The 22,032-nt window shown below is 39.8% G+C and overlaps 1 protein-coding gene across 4 annotated transcripts in view; it reads right to left on the bottom strand.

Moving 5' to 3' along the window:
- The window catches only part of arfgef1 (ADP-ribosylation factor guanine nucleotide-exchange factor 1 (brefeldin A-inhibited)), a 168,709-nt gene that overhangs the window by 89,771 nt on the left and 56,906 nt on the right, over positions 1-22,032 (bottom strand). For 2 of the 4 annotated variants that reach the window (XM_048528690.2, XM_048528692.2), the window contains exons 5-7: positions 18,601-18,780; positions 14,216-14,489; positions 7,653-7,766 (exon numbers count right to left, since the gene is read on the bottom strand). In XM_048528690.2, the coding sequence (XP_048384647.1) occupies positions 7,653-7,766; positions 14,216-14,489; positions 18,601-18,780 (568 nt within the window). The remainder of the gene's footprint in view (positions 1-7,652; positions 7,767-14,215; positions 14,490-18,600; positions 18,781-22,032) is intronic. The other 2 variants (XM_048528693.2, XM_048528694.2) reach the window with 1 other exon arrangement.

Here is a 22,032-nt window from a genome sequence, read left to right as displayed (position 1 = left end):
ACATTAGAAAGCAACATTTTCAGAATTACTGTATATGTGCTGTATAAACGTCCAGCTTACAAGTCTAATTTTTCAACCAGAAGGCACCGGGTTGACTTTTTGAGTTTTACTCGTCTACATGGCAGAAAAATGCCCTTTGGTCCATCGAGTCACAGCCAACTATCTATTTTAATTCAATTTTTCAGCACTTGGCTCAGTCTTTTATGCCTTGACATCACACATGTACATCTAAATACTTAAGTGTCTTAAGTGCAGGGTTCTGTCTCTACCATCCTTACAGGAAGCAAGTTCCAGATTCTCACCAACCTCTGGATGAAAGAAGATCCCCTCTAAATCTACTGCCCCTTACCTTAAATTTACACACTCTGGTCATTGATCCCTCCATCAGCAGGAAACGTTTCTGCAACTCAACCATGAACCCATTCCCTTCAGTCTTCTGTTCCCATCTATCCAATCTTTCTTCATAACTAAAGCTCTCCAGACCAGGAATATTCTGGTAAATCTATGCACCTTTTCCAGCACAATTACATCTCTTCAGTAATGTGGATTCCGGAACTGCACACTAGCTGTGGCCTAACAAGCTAAAACAAGTCCAGCGCTGTTACCTCCCTGCTCTTGAACTCGAACCCTTGGCTAACGGGGGCAAGTATACCAAATGTTTTCTTTATCACTTTTACTATCTGTCCTGCTGCCTTAAGTAATTGGTGGACTTATTTCCCAAGATCCTATGACTCACGATGTATTCCCTTGCGTTTTATGTCCTGCCCAAGTGCATCACCTCTCATTTATCTGATTAAAGTCCATTTGACACTGTTCAGCTTGTTCAGATCTTCCTCACTATTTAACACCCCACCAATTTCCCTATCATGTGTGAACTCATTGATCAACTTTCCTATATTCAATTCTAAGCTGTTTTTTTACAAACAGCAAGTAGTACGGGCCCCAAGAGGCTCCAACACTGATCTCTGCAGAACTTCGCTGGACACAGGTTTCCAGTCACAGAACCAACACTGGGCTATCACCTTCCGTTTCCTGCCACTCAGATTATTCTGGGCCCGGTTAAATTAACTGAATGTCCTTGGGTCCTCTGGGCTCTTACTTTCACTATCAATCTCCTGTGCAGGAGCTTATCAAAAGCCTTGCTGAAGTCTGAGGAAACTACGTCAAATATTCTTGCTGACCACACACACACAGCTGCCCCACCAAAAATAGTGCAAAACGGAGTCAAAGTTAATTGCACTGACATCAGGAACTGAACCGCTACCTTCCGTGATATGTTATTTAATGATATTTTCATAAGCAAGTTTGCACCAGTGAAAGTTTGCCTTCAGTAACCAAAGGGTGACAAATAGGAGGAGTTTAGGTTTTTTGGATAAAAATCAGTGGTTAACCTATACATTAAATTTATTAAAATTAATGACCTTTTTTGGCAACAAGTCAAGTATTGATTTTTACTCAACATTGACTGATATATGAGTACATACGACAATATAATTTCTGGACTATTACGTAATCACAAGCAAAATAAACAGACAGTTTAATGAAATGAACAAGTGCCTCAAGAACCACTGTGGGAAAGAGGAATTCCATTTCATGGGAGACAAGCACCAGTATTAGAATAGGAAAGAACTACAGAATTAGAACTGGCATCATGTGAACAAGGCTGGGACCAAGTTTTCAGCAGAAATGATAAACATGGTCATCACAAAGACTTTGGAATACTAAGCGGAGAAGGAAGCTGAGGTGAAATGACAGCATATTAACAACCTGAAAACAAACAGACAAGCAGAGAGTAGATCAGCAGTTAAAAATCATGCTCAGGCACAAGGAGAAGCATAATATAAAATAATTAAACTGAGAGAAAAGAAAACATCTCAACAAAACATTAAATTAGAAGAACATGTCAGGTTTCATCGGCCGAATGAGCGATCTTCACACAAATAAGCTGAATGATTTGCAAAATTGACAAAACAGCCTTAAGGAAACATGGTTGCAAGACAGTCACGGCTGAAAACTAAATATGTCAGATGATGAGACGTGTAGGAAAGATGGGCAACATGACAGAATGGGAGGCGGAAACTTGCTGATTACGATGAAATAACACATGATATCCTCTGAGGAGGAAACAATGGAGAATGTACATGTAAAAGTAACAAATAGAGAAAGCCTGTTGTGCAAACTGTAGATAAGCCCGTCAGTGTTTTTGTGAATTAGCATATTGTCTAAATGCAGACATTAAACAAACATATAGCAAAGGAAAACTGTTTCTATAGTGAATTTTAACTTTGATTCAATTGAGACAAGCAGAGCAGCACCCTAAAGAGTGTAGTGAATTGTTTCTTTCCCCCTTATTCATTTTTGTGGGATGTGGACATTGCTGGCTGGGACGGCATTTCTTGCCCATCCCTAATTGTCTTTGAGAAGGTGGTGGTGAGTTGCCTTCTTGAATCACTGAAGTCCACCTGCTGTAGTTTGATCCACAAATGCCACTGGGGGGCAATTCCAGGATTTCAACCCAGTAACACTGAAGGAACAGCAATACATTTCCAAGTCAGGAGGGTGAGTAGCTTGGAAGGGAACATGAAGGTGGTGGTGCTCTCATAGTATGTTGCCCTTATCCTTCTAGATGGGAGTAGTCATAAATTTGGAAGGTGTTGTCTCAGGATCTTTAGTGAATTTCTGCAGTGCATCTTGTACATAGAACGCACTGCTGCCACTGAGCATCAGTGGTTAAGGGACTGGATGCTTGTGGATGTTTACGGATGTGCTGCCAATGAAGCAGGCTGCCTTGTCCTGGGTGCTGTCAAGCTTCTTGAGTGTTGTTGGGGCTGCACTCAGACAAATGAAGAGTATTCCATCACACTCCTGACTTTTGCTTTGTAGGTGGAGGACAGGCTTTGAGTCATCAGGAGGTGAGTTACTCGCTGCAGTATACCGAGCTTCTGACCTGCTCTTGCCAGCCACTGTGTTTATGTAGTGAGTCCAGTTGAGTTTTTGGTTATTGATAGCCCCCAGGATGTTGATAGTGGTGGATTCAGAGATGATAACACCACTGAATGTCAGGTTAGATTGTCTCTTTGGTGATGGTCATAGCCTGGCATTTGTGTGGCGTGAATGTCACTTGCCAATGATCAGCCCAAGCCTGGATAGCGTCCAGATCTTGTTGCGTATGAACACGGGTGCTTCAGTATCTGAGGAGTGCAAATGGTGCTGAACGTCGGTGAACATCCCCACTTCTAACCTGATGACGGAGGGAAGGTCATTGATGGGTCTTGGATAATTTCCTGCAATATGTCTAAGGAGCACAGCTTATGAAATTGAGCAATGATTTTTTAAAACTTTTTGTGGTATGTGGGCATTGTTGCCTGACCATCACCTGCCCCTGTACATCTGCTAACGTGGTCCATTGTATCCAGTGCTCCCAATGTGGCCTTCTCTACATCGGGGAGACCACTTTGTAGAGGATCTACGCTCAGTTCGTGACAAACGGCAGCACCTCCCAGTCACAAACCACTTCAACTTCCCCTCCCACTTCCAATCCCTGGACGACATGTCCAGCCTAGGCCTCCTCCAGTGTCACAACAATGCCACCCAAAAACTGCAGGAACAGCACCTCATATTCTGCCTTGGAACCCCACAATCCAATGGTCTCAATGAGGACTTTAAGAGCGTCAAAATCTCCCCATCCCCGACCTCATCCCAAAACCAGCACCCACCCCTTCCCCGCCTCCTACACCTATCCGTCTTCCCTTCCACCTATCTGCTCCTCTCTCCTCACTGACCCAACCCCCATCACAACTTCCTACCTAAACTCACCTTTACGGGCTCCATCCCCACCTCCTTGACCTGTCCGTCTTCTCTCCACCTACCTGCTCCACTATCCACCTGTCACTGACCCCCTACCGTCTATGTATTTCAGAGCCCCCTTCTCCTCACCCACTTCTGGAGGATGATCCAGGCCCGAAATATCAGCTTTCCTGCTCTTCTGATGCCTGCCCTGCTGCGTTCCTTCAGCTCCACACCTTGTTAGCTCAGAATCAAGAATTAGAAGTTTCTACTATCTCTCATGGTATTAAACATTTACTTTATAGCAGAAGACACAGTAATAGAAAGAGATCATTGTGCTGGATATGATAATAAAACAATAACTGCAGCAGGGACAATAATTGACAAAAATTGTCAGCAAATCAATTGTAATGAAAATGGCAGTAAGGAGTGACAAATCCAAAGGACCAGAAGGTCCCAGTTCAGGGCGAAGAGGTAAGATCTTTCCAGATGCGCTGATAAGCATCCAAAGTTCTGTCCATTTGAGAATCAGTTAAATTATAAATTTGTACCTGTCCTCAATTAGGAAGGGGAGAGAGAGTGAAACTAGGGAATTATAGACCAATTGATGAAATGTTATTGTCAGGAAATTATTAGAGTGCATAATTAAGGACAGGTGGACTGGACTGGACACATTCCCCACTATCTTTGGTAGCCTTTGATTCCCTTGCTGAACAAGAAACTATGTACACCTCTGTTAAAATCATTCTATAACTCCTCCTCGACTACTTTGTGAGGTAGAGGGTTTCAGCATCAAATGGTCGGCATTAAGAGCAGAGAAAATAGAACACAGAAAGCTAGTACCTCAAGAGTACAAACTTCAGGTGGCACAGACTTGTTCATGATGGATTAAAATAACATGACTCAGATATCCAAAACTCTGGTTAGACCACACCTATTGTACGAAGATAGGTTCTGTGCACAACAGCTCAGTAAAGGTATACTGTCTTGAAAGGAACGCAGCACAGATATGGACTTCAAAAGTTAAATTATGAGCAAAGGTTACATAAGTCAGGTTTGTATACCTGGGAATTTAGATGCTTACACGGTAATGTCATAGCATATTCGAGGATATTAATGACAGTAGGTAGGTTAGAAATAAATAATCTTTTTCCATTGATTCAGAGGAACTTGGGGCAAAATTTAAAGACTAGTGCCAGATCTTTTATGAATCAAAATAAGAAGCACTTCTACACAGAAAATGAGGAGACAGTGGTGTAGCAGTAATGTCACTGGATATCAAAGCAAGAGGGGGACCAGACTAATACTTTAAGGACACAGGTTCAAATCCCACCATGATAGCTGGTGGATTTAGACTGAATTGGAAAAGTGTGGTATCAAAAACTAAGCTTGTGTTAGTAGTGACTATGGAATCATTGACTTGTTTTGAACCACCTGGTTCATTAATATTCTGCAGGCAAAGAAACTGCCATCGTTACCTGGTCTGGCTTACTAATGATACCCAATCCATAATTACGTGATAACAAAGTGTGGAGCTGGATGAGCACAGCTGGCCAAGCAACATCTTCGGATCACAAAAGCTGACGTTTTGGGCCTAGATCCTTCATCAGAAAAGGAGGATGGGGAGAGGATTCCGAAATAAATACAGTGGGAAGGGGAGGCGGACCAAAGATGGATAGAGGAGAAGACAGGTGGACAGGAGTGTATGGGTGGGGAGGTAGGGAGGGGATAGGTCAGTCTGGGGAGGACAGACAGGTCAAGGGGGCGGGATGAGGTTAGCAGGTAGGAAATAGAGGTGTGGCTTGAGGTGGGAGGAGGGGATAGGTGAGAGGAAGAACAGGTTAGGCAGGCGGGCTGAGCTAGGCTGGTTTTGGGATGCGGTGGGGGAAAGGGGAGATTTTGAAGCTGGTGAAGTCCACATTGATACCATTGGGCTGCAGGGTTCGCAAGCGGAATATGAGTTGCTGTTCCTGCAACCTTCGGGTGGCATCATTATGGCACTGCAGGAGGCCCAGGATGGACATGTTGTCTCAGGAATGGGAGGGGGGAGTTAAAATGGTCCACCACTGGGAGGACCAGTTGTTTATTATGAATTGAGCGTAGGTGTTCTGCAAAGTGGTCCCCAAGCCTCCGCTTGGTTTTCCCAACGTAGAGGAAGCCACACCGAGTACAGTGGATGCAGTATACCACATTGGCGGAAGTGCAGGTGAACATCTGCTTGATGTGGAAAGTCATCTTGGGGCCTGGGATGGGGGTGAGGGAGGTGGTGTGGGGGCAGGTGTAGCACTTCCTGCGGTTTCAGGGGAAAGTGCCGGGTGTGGTGGGGTTGGAGGGGAGTGTGGCGTGGACAAGGGAGTCGCAGAGAGAGTGGTCTCTCCGGAAAGCAGACAGGGGTGGGGGTGGAAAAATGTCTTGGGTGGTGGGGTCGGATGTGGTTGCCTCTTAACTGTCTCCTTAAACGGTTGAGTAAGCTCGCAGTTCAAGGCCATTTTGGGACGGGCAATGAAGGCTGGCCTTGCCAGGGACATCCACATTCCATGAAAGGAAGGAAAACACTTGGGATTTTGTAACTAATGGCAATAGATACTTGATCAACTCAATTTTAAATCTGTGACTGATATGATTTTGTTAACCAAAAGCATTAAGTTGCACGAGGCAATTGACAACTTTACATCAGAGACTGGCCTTGTTTGCTTTGAATAGAGGAACAGGCCAGAGGACCAAATGGCCTACACCTGATCATGTTTCTACAATCCTAGAAGGAGGAGGAGGAGGAGCAGTTGCAAAGTAACATTGCCTCCTGCAAATTCCCCTTCCAAGCCACACACCATTCTGATTTGGAACCATAACACCATTCCAGCACTGTTGCTGGATCAATATCCTGGAACAGCCTTCGTAGCAACACTGTGTGTGTTGCTACACCATATGGACTAGTGTATACCAAGAAGGTTGTTAACTACCTTGTTCTCCAGAATAAATAGGAATGGACAATAAATGTTGGGCTAGCCCGCAGCATGCACCTTGTATGTTACTGAAAAAAAATCAAATTGTCCTAAACTTGATCTATTTGTTTACCTAGAATTTCTCATTAGCACCTTGAAAAACAAGAGATTACCAAATATTGCATTAATTGTGTTGTGGAAGAAAAATGTCTAAATCCAACATGAAAAATCAAGCATTAAGATAATGAGTTGTTATATGCAATAATTTCAAGATATAATGAATCATTATTTAATGGTGTGGATGTGTTGGGCTGAAGGGCCTGTTTCCACGCTGTAGGTAATCTTAAAAAAAACTCAAGATTCAGTTAGCTCTGCAAACTGGTAGATAAAAGTGATACTGTATGTCATTTATGTTTGAAGCTTGTTTTGAAATACATATCCCATTTTCTTTGTAACTTGCCTTTGTTCCCACTGCACAATGGCAAATTCTAAAACTGACAAATAATTCTGCATTATGTAAATTCCCTGGTAATTCTGTGCTATAATTCTTTTGCTGCCCTAAATTTTAAATTTGTTTACAGTAGATGGCATTTCTTTGGTGCAATATTACATTATTGTATTGATTGAACTATACTGATTACATAATGGCAATGCACAACCTGCTGCCAATTTGCCTGTGACTAGATTTGTAAAATGTACAGTCAACTGCAAACAAAAGTAGTTTAAAAGGACCGATGACAAGCTATTAACATTGTAGCTCTACTAAACAAATTAAAGCTCATGCTGGTTGGAAGAGGAAATAACAAACAAACAAATCTCATGCGATCAAAGAAAATCACAGAAAAGCAAAAAAATGTCATGAGGATTAACACATGCACAGAAAAATCATGAAGCTAAATGAACAGATGAAAATGAGTACACTACCTCCAACAACAGTGGACACCAACTCTTGTAGAATGTTCTGTACAATTTCATGTACATTATCCTCAAATTCAAGACCCTCCCCATCACTTCTGCCTGCAATCCCTTTTGCAAAACCTTGTGTAAGGACAAAATATAAAATGCTCAGAACAAATCAGACAGCCAGGACTAAAATAAAGAAAACAACACGAACAAAACATGCCTCAACTTTATCTCAAATAATAGAAAATGATGTTTTGAGAATGGTTTTATGCTATGAAATTTCAATAGTGTTTAAATTCTATGTACATATGCCTCAAGGAATATAAAAGTGATATTGGTAACTAATATGATACACAGAATACGCTTTCAGTTACCTTAATTTGCTGGACCAAAATGTTTAATGCATATGAAGTGCCTTTGGAGAAAACCTTTTTAAGGCATATTCCTCCTTTTCCTACAATAAATTGATGCACTGTTTCGTGCAATCAATTTGAAGATGAGGTAATTTTCACTCATCTTCAGTTACATAATTTCACAAGACCAGATGAAGAGTTCAGGCAACTAGTGCACTGGCTTTTGCTGACAGCAGCGAACGCTCATCAATCATTACACTTAGCGCTGCGCCCTACATCTTTAGGAGGCTTTTGTACAGCATGTAAGGAGTCAGATGTAGCACATAACCTGGAACCTATATGAATGGGATACACAGTAAACATGTCTCTTCAATACATTAGACTGAAGTATGCTTACTGAAGTGAGCAAACTTTTCTGGGAAGTAAAAGTTAACAGCATCTTATTTTAGACCATATTTGGAAGAAGTAATAAAGACAAAGGGATATGGGATTAGACAAATTAGACGAATAAAATATTTTATAAAATATTAAAGTCTTCAATGAAAATTAAAATCTAAATAATCAGACTCCAAGCTAATAAAACTAAATTTTGTGTTCGAGAGAAATTGTTGGCAGCAAGAGTTATCACGCTATTAAAATATCAGATATAAATGTACTTTTTTCTCGCAGTTTACTGGGTATTTAGTGGACATATACTGCAAGTGGGGCTAGTTGAGTTTGGGAAACTTGGTTGGCATGGACGAGTTGAACTGAAGGGTCTGTTTCTGTGCTGTGTGACTCAATGACTAAGGGGAAAAATTATTGTAGAAGGTGAAGAAAAATGACACAAACTTGCTGATTTCTATGTTTAACTGCACAAGACGCTGAACAATTTCTGTCCAATTAGTCCTTAACAACAGTGAGCATTCATGGTTTCATTGTTGATATGACAAAATCTGGGCCACAGTAAACATATACTCATATGCTACCAGTGCAACATTCAATTCCTTTTCTAAATTGTGCATCAAAGTCGTACGGGTGGAGATTTTGGAGGTCTGATGAACGAGGAAAACATAAGAGGTAAAGGCTTAGCCCTTCTGGGCTATAGGGCTGCTCTCTTGTTAGAGAGAAATAACTGCTGGCGGTTAACTTGAGTGTCACCACACCTCAGACAAGGGGAAGGGTTGAGAAAGAAAACCTTCATGATAACCTCAGTTGGTACAGGAATTGAACTCAAGATGTTGACCTCATTCCAGCTGTCCAGCCAACTGAGCTGACGAAGTCCCTTCACATGAGAAATGCAAAATCTTAGCAACATGAACAACAGAGCTTACAGGCCAAGTCAAGTCGAGCATCTGCCTTGACATTAAAGAAAATGTCTCCTATTCAACAATTTTACAAAAAACTGCGAAATTAACACAACAGACATTATAGTGGTGCGTGAAGAAAGAAACATCATCTACGATTACCATTCAGATTATTGGATTAGATCTCCACTTGTCCCTCAAGATTTTCAATTGAATTATTGTATTTTATTCATTTCTAATAGAAGTTACCTAAATACGATTCCAAAACCTCCCACTGTAGAACTCTTTAGTGAGAGTACAGGCAACAAAAACTCCATTGGTCACAAATCTTCGGCAAAAAATAGTTATTTGAACATAAACTGTAATTGTCTACAAGAGATTTCTGAATCCCAAATTCAAGGTCTGATCCCCTCTAAGATGGGGAAATGGTAATAAATTTTCCAGCAGTTTTACCAGCATATAACTTTGTATTTTGGAAACACATAGCTGGAATTCAGACATATACTTCCTACAATTTTCTATTTGAAAGAAGTAATCATGGAGCAGAATGCATCAAGTTCTGTGGCACAGTGAAGACACAAAGTTTCCAAGTCTTCTCAGACTAATTCACAAGAACTGTAGCTTCCACAATGAATTAATGTATTGTAGCATTAAGTGAAGTGAAGAACCAGATTTTCTCCACAGGCACAGTGCATCAATTACTGGTAAAGATGATAAATCAAAGCATTTCAAGAACATTCGAAGCATACCTCATGGAATTTATTAGTGGTTTAGATTTTTTAAATTTATGAAAATCTTTTTGCTTTACTATGATAATTATTTAAAACATATGGGCAAAAATTCCATTAATCTCTGAATATATTCAAAACATCAAGAAGAGTTCTTTCTACTGCCAAATACATTTTCTTGATTGACTTATCACTGATGTAAGGTTTTTTGATCTTAATATTGTAAAAAACTCAGACAAAACAATAAAGGATCATACCTTCAGGATAGTCTTTTTTAATCTTTAAGTTCAGCTTCCACATATGATAGGCTGCAGTCCATCAACCTTGAGAAAAGATTGAGTACTTGCCCTTCAAGCAACTGCCCAATTGAGCTTTTATGTTTTATTTTCCTACTGTTTTAATAATCACTTTAGACTTTTAGCCCAAGAAAGTAGGATTAGGATCTTGAAAATAACAGAGCATTGAAAACCAAAAATAATGGGAAAATGGGAAAAGTTATATCTGCTCACGTAAAGAAATAATGCATTCCAAAATGCAGAATGAATTTTGTATGCATAGCCTGTATTTCAAACAAAATGAGAACAGTGTTGAAATTAAATAATTGAAATTTCTTCCTGTGTTCAATCCTGTGTATATAAAAATGCAGTGAAAGAATTTCTAGTTGGGTTTTTGAAGATTTCAATCTTTACAGCAGCTTGCAGCAAATCCCTTGCTGCCCCAAATACTCAGAACAGCATATTGTACCTGAGAGAAAGGACGCTGACTCTTTACGTGGCTGCCTTGAAGACACCCTCAAGAAATCCAGGTTGGCCCAAAAACTGAATACCAGCTCATTTAGACTGAGTTATAACTTCCTTAAAAATGCTCTTCATCCAATATTTATATGTGCTAAAATAAATGGCACAATCCTCCACTGGCAGATACCAAGAAAAGACTGAAGGCATTGGAAGCAATCGTGACAACTCAGATTTAGTCCTGAAAGTCATGCAGTTCCAGTGCAGTTACACCACAGACATCTACTGGATAAAGTGAAGATCAAAAATTACCCAGATGTGAGCTTTCCACAAAAGGTAGATGTACTCATTTATTTGTCCAATTGCTGTCCTGTCAATTTACTCTCAATTATCAGCAATATAATGTAAAGTGTCATTGACAGTTTTTTCAAATAACACTGAAAAGAAATAATGCTCACCACACTCAGTTTGGATTCCACCAGGACTCCTGACCTCATTGTAACCTTGATCCAAGCATGGAAAAAAAGTCTGATATCTGGAGGCAAGATGAAAGTGACTATCCTTGATATCAAGGCAGCATCTGATTGAGTGTAGTATAAAGCAGCCGTAACAAAATTGAAGTGAATGAAAATCGGTGGTTGGGAAGGGGGGGCGGTTGGTGGTGGTGGTGGGTGGGTGGTGGTGGAAAGAGAGGAGAATCCCATGGTTTAGATTTATAGCAAATACAAAGACAGACGTTTCTCCTTGTTGGAGACCAAAGCACCTTAGCCCCAGGTCATCGCAACAAGAATTCCTCAGCATTCTTCGATTTTTTTTAAAATCAACATGTTCAACCATGTCATTCTGAAGCATGTGAAACCAGGCCTTGTGGCTCAAAAGGTAGGACAACACCACTATTGCACCAGGCTCCCTGAACATTTGATGGCATGTCCAACAAGATACTTCAAAGGCCCAATTCATCAGAGGAGACAGCTAGGCAGAACCATCTTCAGCTGCCTTAATAATGAACGGTCCTCAATCATAATGACAGAAGTAGGAATGTTCATTGATGGATGCATCATTTTCAGTCTCCAGTGCAATTCACAACTCCCAGATACTGTAGTAATTCATGGTTACAAGCAGCATGTCCTGGAATATATGCATAGGGCTCATAAATGACAGACAAGAGTTTTACTAATCAAATGCCCGGTAATGATCATCTCCAGCAAGCGAAAATCTAACCACCTCCTCTTGACAACCAATGGGATTACTGCCACTTAGTTCCCCCAATATCAACTTCCTTGAATCATCATTGATGGGAAATGGATAAGACATCTAAACATTGTGGTTACAGGAGCAAGTTAGAGATTGAAAATTGAGACAAGTAACTCCCTTGCTGACTCCTCAAAGCCTGTTCAATGTCTATAAGGTGTTAGTCAGGAGTGTGATGGAATATCCTTATTTACCTGACTGTCACCACACCAACAGTCAAGATGTTTGCCACGTTCCAGAGAGACATCAGCTTCTCGAATATCAACATGAATAACTTGAAAAGCTGTGGGAGCATACATCACCCGCAAAATCTCCTTCAAATCACAATCATCTGACTTGGAACTGTATCATCATTCTTTCAGTCATATGGACTGCAACAGTCCAAAAGAAAGAAAAATCAACTCATCACCACCTGTTTGAGGACAATTTGGAATGGGCAATAAATGCTGGTCACTAGATCACGGAGATTTACAGTTTCTAAATCTTTCATTGATGAAAATAAAATGCATCCTCCCTTCAAGTATTTACAGTCAGAAACAGTTGATTGCAGAAACACATGTAACAAAGTTCAGCAATGCATTTGGAGAGAGCCCCAAATCTGTGACATCTTTAAGCTTTAATAAGATTGTTTGATTGTATTTTTTTGTTGAATTTCAAATTTGACCAAGTCTTCATCTTAAAACTGAAACAACACACAGCACAAAATGCCAACCCTTTCTAAATATCAGACAAAAAAAAGATGATCCTTAGCTCAGTAGCCATCCTAATTTATTTATTGAGGGCCTTTTCAGCAAAACTTAGAATAATTTTCCTACTTGACTAACAATAAGCTATTACCAGAAATCTACTTGATTCTTCACAACAATTTGGTAAGAACCAATATAATAGGACTGTCCGGTGCCTTGCAAAGCATGTTTTAAATGAACTTTGGAGCAGGCAAGATGCATTTGTTCATTTACTCCAAAGGAAGTTACTCTGAAAACTTCATGATCAACAAGTGTAATGCTGCACATATTTGTGACTCACTCTCTTTTATTTGGATCTGTAAACACAAAAAATCCACCATGTGGTTTTGAAAACATGAGCCATTTGGACCAGATAATATTTCCTATTTGGTCTAGGAGCCACTGCAATGAATGGAACATAGCCTTTTTTGCTGGTAGTCACTATGATTCCTATTTGGGTGGTGAAATTAAAAACTTCAGATGTGGATAGCAGAACTGCTACAGTTTACAATGCCCTTGCTTGCTGCAAGTAGTAACCGAAGCGCACACTCTAATTGTGAAACAGTTCAACTGAATTCAATGGATTTGTACTTAGTAAGTGCCTTTTTAGATTAGAGCTATGGTTAAATTTTGGAACAAGCTTTTGAAAAGAAGTCCAGTCCCTTAATCCTCAACTCAGTCCATCATGATGTAATAATCCAGATCAATGGTGCTGAAGTAACTAAATACCTTGGAAAAGTTAAGCTGGGTCTCAATCACACTTGAATCAAGGCTCCATACTGCTGATAGGGAGGTGATCAAAGCCTGTTCAACCCCTGATCAAGGTTCCCAAGAGCTGAAGATACAATCATTATGTAAATAACAAGGGCCAGTCTGTGGTTAAAATCCTAACACTGTCACACTTATAGCTAGAGTTCCACATCAGAATTAAATCTGAAGATAACTGCTTGTCTTGGTCAGCAACCTGCGCATGATTGAACCGGAAGCTAAAACTGACTTAAAACCAATGGACGGCTGGACAACAAGCAGTGATGCACCCTTCCAGCTGTGTGACCAAGTGCAAGATCCTGCATTGCGAGCTTTTAAAATAATCATCTTGAAAACTTTATTTGATCAAAGCTAATTTTTCATTTTACTGATTGCACCTGCAGCAAGATTTTTTTTGATATTCTGGCTAGCAGTATCATCTTTCAACAGATTAAGTGCTTATTCAGATTACTCCATTGCATGAAATGCTACAGGGATCTGACGCTGATAACGAAAGCAAAGAATATGAAATACAAATAGGAGCAAGGCATGCTAATCAAGCTCAGCAGAATTACTTTCAAAGGAAGCAGTGGCCAACATTCTACCATATATGGAAACTGAACCGAGAAACACCAAAGTTTACAGACCATAAAGTCGGTACTTGAAGAACAATTAAATAAATATTTCCTTTATTTAAGTGAATGTTTTCTTTCCTAAGTCATAAACTCTATATATAGAACCTGTAAAGAAATTCATTTACTTTTAGCTGCTGTAGCCTGGTCAACTTCTGTTTGTTCATTTTCTGTGCTACAAGTATCAATTCCATTTTCTGGCTCTGTATCCTCTTGAGTATGCTTGTCCACTTCATTGATGGGGCCTGATTCCAACTGAGACACCTGTGCTACCTCAGGAATAGGCTGCTCCTCAAGACGACCCAGTTGTGGGGATTCAGGTTCATACTGGTTCACACTGGGTTGCTGTAGCTGGTGCTGTTGCCGAAGTCTCTCCTTTTCCATCTGTTTTACTTCCTGCAGCTGTATGCATAAAGACAGGGCTTAGCATGACACAGGCTCCCACCTCTGAAAAATATGGTCTTAAGTTTGATAACTTTCTAACTCAGACATGAGTTTTGGGAAAGATGGGCACAGATTTTAGAAACATGCTCAAGGATTTAACAGGAAAGGGATATTTGTGAGGACTGCATTGGTTCATGGAGAGAAAATTTCCTTCCCTTCCCCCCCAAGGTTATAATGGCTTCAAAGAGGAAGCGACAGAGTACCTAAAAGGGATCCCTTTAGAACATCAGCCAAGAGGGGTTGTTGGATTGTCTATATTTTATGGGAATAAGATCAAAGAAATGAGTTTCATGGATAAGACAAGTAATGGGAGCACGAGAGGAAAGATAAAACACAAACAGGAAGGTAGAGAATCAACAATAATGCCTGCTCACAATCCATGATCCCTGCTTTCCTAGACATTTTGAGCCTTGGCATCGTATCTTCCCCTTTCCCAACTGTCTTCAGTGCTAACATCCACAAATGTAAAGTTACTTTCCACATGTACACTCATAACACTGAGTTACGTCTCCCCATCAAGTCTCCAACTCCTCCACTGCTCTCTTATTTCGAAGAGTGGGTTTCAGCTGGCTGAAATCGCAGATGCCTATGGTAGGGAAGGAGGAAAGATGGGGACAGAAGACACCAATGTTGGAGGAAATCACAGTTTGGGAGTTTGCAACACAGATCATGTTAGAGGTAGGATTGGGTGAGGCCATGAATAAACCTGAAGAGTGAGAAGCATAAGTTTATGACAAGTGACAATATAAATCAGTGACATCAGGGGTGTTGAGTGAGTAGGATTTAGTATCGTTCGTGAAGGAGTCCATGCTACCAGGCTGTCTTGTTGACATGATTGATAGTGGGACTGTTACGTGAGGGGATAAGACAACTTTCTGTTGAACTGGAACATATTTTGAAGCTGAACTGAGGCAAGGAGAAAAAGCTAGAGTAATTGTTTTGATTAACTGGGATCTGTGTTGTATACAGAACCATGTTTATAGTTTTTAAAAAAAAGTGTCTGAAAGAGTTTAAGTGGTCCATATGATCATAACAGCAGCAATTAGGAGTGACCAAGAGAATTGTAACTTCTTGCCTCCATGCTATTTTGATGCCACCTTTGCATGCTGCTCGAGTTGTTGGGATTTGGTGGTAACATGCAGGGAATAGAGAGATCAAAAGTAGAATCAGCATAAAAGTTGAGTAAGTCATAGTATGTTTTACTCCCATTGGATCAAAAAAGGACCCAACATGGGATTTTGAACAAGTATTTTGGAAGCTCCAAGAGACTGACCAGAAAAGCATGAACGAAAGGAGATACTAGAGAAGACAATGGCAAGGATGAGATTTTCAACATCAGAAGGGTTCAAGGAGGGATATGATGCAAAGTTGCAGAGGTAAAGGTAAGGGAACTCTAAAGTGGTTGGAGTTCAATATTGGAAACTGTAAAGGAATTGGCTGAAGTTCCTCCGGAACAAATTTGTCAAACTACCTCCAATTCCACTCCCTTTCCTATGCATTGTCTCAGGCTGAAATAGATTTCTCATAGCCCTACTGTCCTATTTGGTACTGAGTTGGCACTTATCATATATATATTTAAAACATTTTCCCATTAGAAATATCAACTTGGAAAATTTTCTATACATTTTTATTGTAATTATAATGTGGGTAATAAGGATAAAGTGGGTAAACTTGAGGTCATCCACTTTGGTAGCAAAAATAAGGCGGCATATCATTGATTGAATGGCAGTAAATTGAGAAGGGGGAATGTTTAAACAAAACCTGGGTGCCCTCATGCACCATTCGCTGACAGTAAGCGGACAGATGCAGTAGGCAGCAAAGAAGGCAAACTAGATGTTGGCCTTCGCAGCAAGAGGATTTGTCCTGCTGCAATTATACAGTGTACATCTGGAATATTGTTGTGGTCTCTATCTGAGGAAAGACATTCTTGCTATACAGCAATTGCAGTGAAGGTTTACCAAATTGATGCCTGGTATGGTATGAGGAGAGATTAAGTTTGTTAGGACTGTTTTTTTTGAATGCCAATCCAGGGGTTGGGAGGTGGTGCTATTATAGAAACCAGACAGGAACCAAGATCAGTATTACTTTAACCCCCTTCACTCTTGCTTCTTAACCAAATAGGTTTCAGCATAAGACCTTTTCAAAAAAATTCAAATTTTACAAAATGGAACATGCTATGACTGCATTAGAAAAATCTTTCAAAACAAGAAATTGATTATTTAAATGAATAAATAATAAAAAAAAATCAGTGATGATCATGGGGCTCTGTTTATAAGTTCAGTGACAATACCACAATACAATAATCCGTCCCCTCTCTGCTGCTTCACAATTTTTAGTTGTTATTAATGGCAGAGTGGGCAATAAACGCTGACGTTTATTGTCAGTTCTATGCATTAATTTTTCACAATTCCCTGGATCTTCCTTTCTCTGTAGAGAACCAATGCTCACTTTACTGAAACCTTTCCTTTTTAAATACTTACCATATGTTTTGCTATCTCCAGCCAGCCTTCTCCCATGTTCTAACACAACAATGAGGAAGAAAATATTAATCACTCCTTGCTATTCTCTATATCACATTTGAGCTTCCGGCCTGCTGCCCATCATTATGGAGGAAGTGCAGTATACAAGATTTAACACAAAACCACATCTGGTGTCATTTGGGCACATGACCAACAACTTTACCAGAGGGAGATTTTGAGCGAGTGCGCAATAAAGCCAGACAGAGATAATCAGAGGAACACAAAAATTCAGCTTGAGAGATTTATGGTATTGGCAGGAAAATTTTGAAGGGGTCAAGTTTACCAAGGTACAAAGTGGGACACCAACCAAAAAAACTTTCAGTTCGTCAGGTCCAGGGATAACAAAAGCACAGATGAAGATTTCAGCAATAATGCTGAGGCAGTGGCAGCCACAAGCAGTGTTACCAATTTGCAAGGAGCCAGTGCTGATGAAACGATTATGGGGTTTGCAGTCCAGCTCAAGATCAAGGAAGTGGTCACAGATGCTAAACTTTTGGCTCAGCTTCAAACAGCAGAAGAAAGTCAGTAGTTAAGGAATAGAGGTTGTGGCTGGGACAGAAGATAATGGCTTTGGTGTTCCTAATTTAGTTGGAGAAAATGTATGCCTACGCAGCACTATTTATCAATAAGCAATATAAGTAAGAGATGATAGGGCAGTTGGGCTGTAGGGAAGGAGGTAGTAGAGGGTGCGTCAAAAGGCATTGAGCTAGACCTGGTTTCATCAGCATAAACTTGAAAGGTGAGCTTACTTTCAGATGATGTCACCACGTGGCTGCGAGTGGTGGGGAAAAAGGAGGCAGCCCAAGGATGCCAAATAGCACCGGACTGGAAGAAGCAATTGCAGGTGGTTCTCTGGCTCCAACTGAACAAACAAACGGAACCAGGCAAGACTATTCCACCTGGACAGATAACAATGCAAAGGCACTGGAGGAACAGGGTTTAGTCGAAACAACAAATGTTGTAGATCACAGCAGGTCAGACAGCATCCATGGAGAGACAGCAAGCTGAAGCTCTGATGAAGCACTATCTAGACTCGAAACACTGCTTGCACTCCCTCTTCACTGATGCTGTCTGACCTGCTGTGATCTCCAACATTTGCCGTTTTCAGTACAGATTCTAGCACCTGCAATAATTTACTCCTGCAATGATTTGGTCAAGTTTTGTCAATGAAAAAAAGAATTGGTTACAACAAACATAATCGCACAGAATACCCTTTGGTGACTTCGCTAATACACTAATGCACTAAAATTAAATGAAAAAATAATTTCTATAGTAACTTTAAATTTAATCAATCCATCTGTTACATTGTAATGGTATACATGTAAATCTTTATCACATATTTAGTGTCACTAACAAATTTATTCTCAAACTCCACAACCACAGAAATAAACTAATGTATATAATTCTATAATTACGAATATTGAAGCTCTCGCACGTAGTTAACTTTTAATATCTACATTTTCTGATAAAATAACTGATCAGTTATTTTGTTATTTTTCATATCAAAGATTCTTTTAAAACTCTGAATTAACTTTAAATTCAATACTCACTGCTTGGTTTTCCATTCGTGCAAATATAACATTCAACATCTGAGTTAGTGTTGCCTTGGCTGTAGTTTGGTTTATTAAGTTTTTGCTGGCCAGGTAAATATTGTAGCATGTTCTAACAGCCTGTAACACAGTTCCTTCATGTATTTCTATATGTTGAGACGTTACTGCAGTTAACAAGGCCTACAATAAGAGAGGAGTAAACAATAAAATAAGCATTTCCACAAGACACTTTGATAACAGTATTTAAATCACAAATGGTATTTTCATGAAACAGTCCTTACCTGGATGCAGCAAGACCTAGACAATATGCAAGTTTAAACTTACAAATGACCAGTAACATTTGCACCCTCAAGAGAAAAATAATTTCTTACTGACATTTAGTGGCATTAATACCCTGGGAACTGCCATTGACCAGAAACTCAGCTCAGGCAGCCGTTCCGTGGTTGCAGAGCAAAAAAGATTTCTTTTTCACCCAGGCTGCGGTGTGCCTGTGGAATTCTCTGTCACAGAAAGCTGCTGATGCCAAAACATTGAATGCCTTCAAGGAGGAGTTAGGTATAGTTCTTAAGGCTGAAGAGAACAGAGAAGTTGGGTAAAAAGTGGGAACAGGGGTGTTGAGTTGGATGATCACCATGATAATATTGAATGATCTGGAAACCTTAAGTGTAACAAATATTCTCCACTTGCCTAGATGACAACAACACTAAAGCTTACTACTATCTAGGGAAATGCAATCTGCCCTATCGGTACCATAACCACAGCTTTAAACATTGAACTCTCCCTACAAACATTCATTAGATCCAATCGATATCATCTGTCGTTTGCAGCCACTCACCAAAGCTCATTCAACGGCACCTAGGAAAACAAGGGCAGCTTACACATTGTTCCCTCCAAACCAAACAATTCTATTCCATTATTGTGAGATAACACAGTGTGAAGCTGGATGAACACAGCAGGCCAAGCAGCAGAGAAGCAGGAAAGCTTGACGTTGTTTCGGGTCAGGACCACTCGGGACTAGAAAGTGGACTGGAGTCTCCTTTTGCAGCAATTGTGGTCTGTGGTCTGATTGTTCCTAATAGAATTATGGAACTATGTTTCAGGTTTTTGACCCAGCTATAAAGCATTTGCAACTTGGTTGCAAGTCAAGATCACATCCGACTTCAGCAGAATTTGTAGTTGTAGTGTGTTGAAGCCTACATTGTAATTAGTATTATTCCAGGAGATAGAGATTGTACAATTGGAACATACTGTCAAAGGAGGCTTGGCAAGTTGCTGCAACTTATTTCATAAATGGGGGATGATGACGCTGTGTCGCTTTTATGGGCAGTGCACGTATTTTAGATGTTGGATGGTTTGATCAAGGGAGTTGTTTTACCTTGGATGGTGCTGAACATCTTCAGTCTTCTAAGAAAATGCACTCACCCAAGCAAGTGGATAGTGTTTCAAGTCTATGTGTAATTGCAGATACACAGTGAATGCAAAGATACAATGTGCAGGCATAGATGCCATGTGACTACAGAATGTAGTCAGTATACAATGTACACTTTTGCATCTCCAAACATCCTCTTCACAAAAAATAAACCAAAAAAGTGTGTGCACCACTAGTTGCACTTGCAAGTTACCCATTATACAGTCATAAAGTGATTTATCATGCAATAAGGCAATTTACTTCTAGTCAAATCCACTTTCATCAATCTCTGCATATGCATTGCATACATTGCCTTTAAATCATGCCAATAAGAAAAAGTGTATGAACGTAAATTGTCACTGGATGTTTCTCTGGTATCTGCTTGTACAAAGAATGACGCCCCTTCGTTGGGAGTGTTGTTCGCAATCGGTTGCTGATCCATTGCCATTGCTGGGAAACAGTGTACCTCTTTATGAGTGATGGATGTTCTGTCTTTGTGCAGGTGCTGAGGTCACTTCTGATCCACAGCTGACAGTGAAGAAACTGCTACTCTTTTTATCCCTATAAACCTACAGTTGCGACAGCATGTTCACTGCATACCATTGAAGGGAGAACTGCTCAACACAGAGGCCAAGTTGCCACGTAAGTCAACACTTGAAGGCACTAAACTTCATGTTCTGACCAGGCTTCCCAAAGCTGAGGAAGGGTCACTGGACCAAAACGTTAACTCTGTTTTTTCCATCACAGATGCCGCCAGACAGGCTGAACTTATCCAGCAACTTTGATTTTGTTCCCAAAGCTTAGGCTTTGTTCTGGCAGCTGTTTTATGTAATTGGGTTTTCTGTTGCTTCAACTTGATTATGTTACTCATATCTATTCCTACTTCTGGGGTCAATACTCTTTTTTTCATTGTAGGAGGGGCATTTCATTAATCCAGTCCAAAGATTGCTTTTTAAGCCTTTGGTAGATGGTTTTCTCTGTACATGAAATGCCTTGTACAAGTTTATGTTGGAAATACTTTAAATATTAGAGTAACAAAATCATACAGCATGGAAACAATATATTGACCATATTAAATACATTTTTAAAAAAGAGATAATTAAATTGCAGAAAATTAAAGTAAACACAGAATATATACTGGCATAAAAACAAAAAGGTGCCAGAAACATACTGAAATCTGCCTGCATCTTTATTCTCTATTGAAACTGCCATACCTTCTAGTTCATGGCACTTCCAGTTATTTTTGGAAGATGTTGCCCTTATTTACAAGTACACTATAGTAGGATTAACTGACCAAAACTAAATTAAATGGAAATGTTAAACATCAAGAAACCTTAAATACATTTTATTCTTGACAAAACATTTTAGATTATTCCAAGGATATAAATTATAATCAGTAAATAAATGAGAAAATTCATTGACATTTTGCAAGCAGTCAGGGGCCTAGTGTACTAAATGTCTAACAGCTGACTCAAGACGAAGTCATTACATCTCTGAAAAGTATAAGCCATATTGATATACCATTAAATTTGAGGAAACTTGTTTAAGATGCAACTGCTTCTCCCACAAAACTCTTGCATGCTTGTTATTTGCTTTTTAATTTGATCTATACCCCTTTCCATGTGGTTTTTAATAATTATTCAAATGCAAGAATTGTGTGTGTTTTTCTTCTATTGCCATGAAACCTGACTGCTTTGTAAGAACAGAGGCAGACTATTCAGTTTCTTTTGCTATCAGGCAATGAGATCACTGACTTACAACCTCAACTTCACCCATTTACAGTGCCTTGGTCACTGAATGTTTTCTCCTGTTGAAAAAAACTTACCCATCTTAAATTTAAAAACCATAATCCAATCAGCATCTCGAATGTTTTGTAAGGAATTCCACAACTTCTAATGCTGTTTATATGAATCAGTGTTATTTAACTTGTCATAAGCGGACGAACTAGGTTTTATGGCATGTCCACTTGTCCAGAACATCCCTATCAGCAGTTTCAAATTCCTATTTACTCCATCAATTATCTT

The sequence above is a fragment of the Stegostoma tigrinum genome, chromosome 5 (genome assembly GCF_030684315.1).
Source record: "Stegostoma tigrinum isolate sSteTig4 chromosome 5, sSteTig4.hap1, whole genome shotgun sequence".
NCBI lineage: Eukaryota > Metazoa > Chordata > Chondrichthyes > Orectolobiformes > Stegostomatidae > Stegostoma > Stegostoma tigrinum.
The sequence above is the reverse complement of the archived record's forward strand: the minus strand, read 5'-3'. Positions and strand labels throughout refer to the sequence as shown.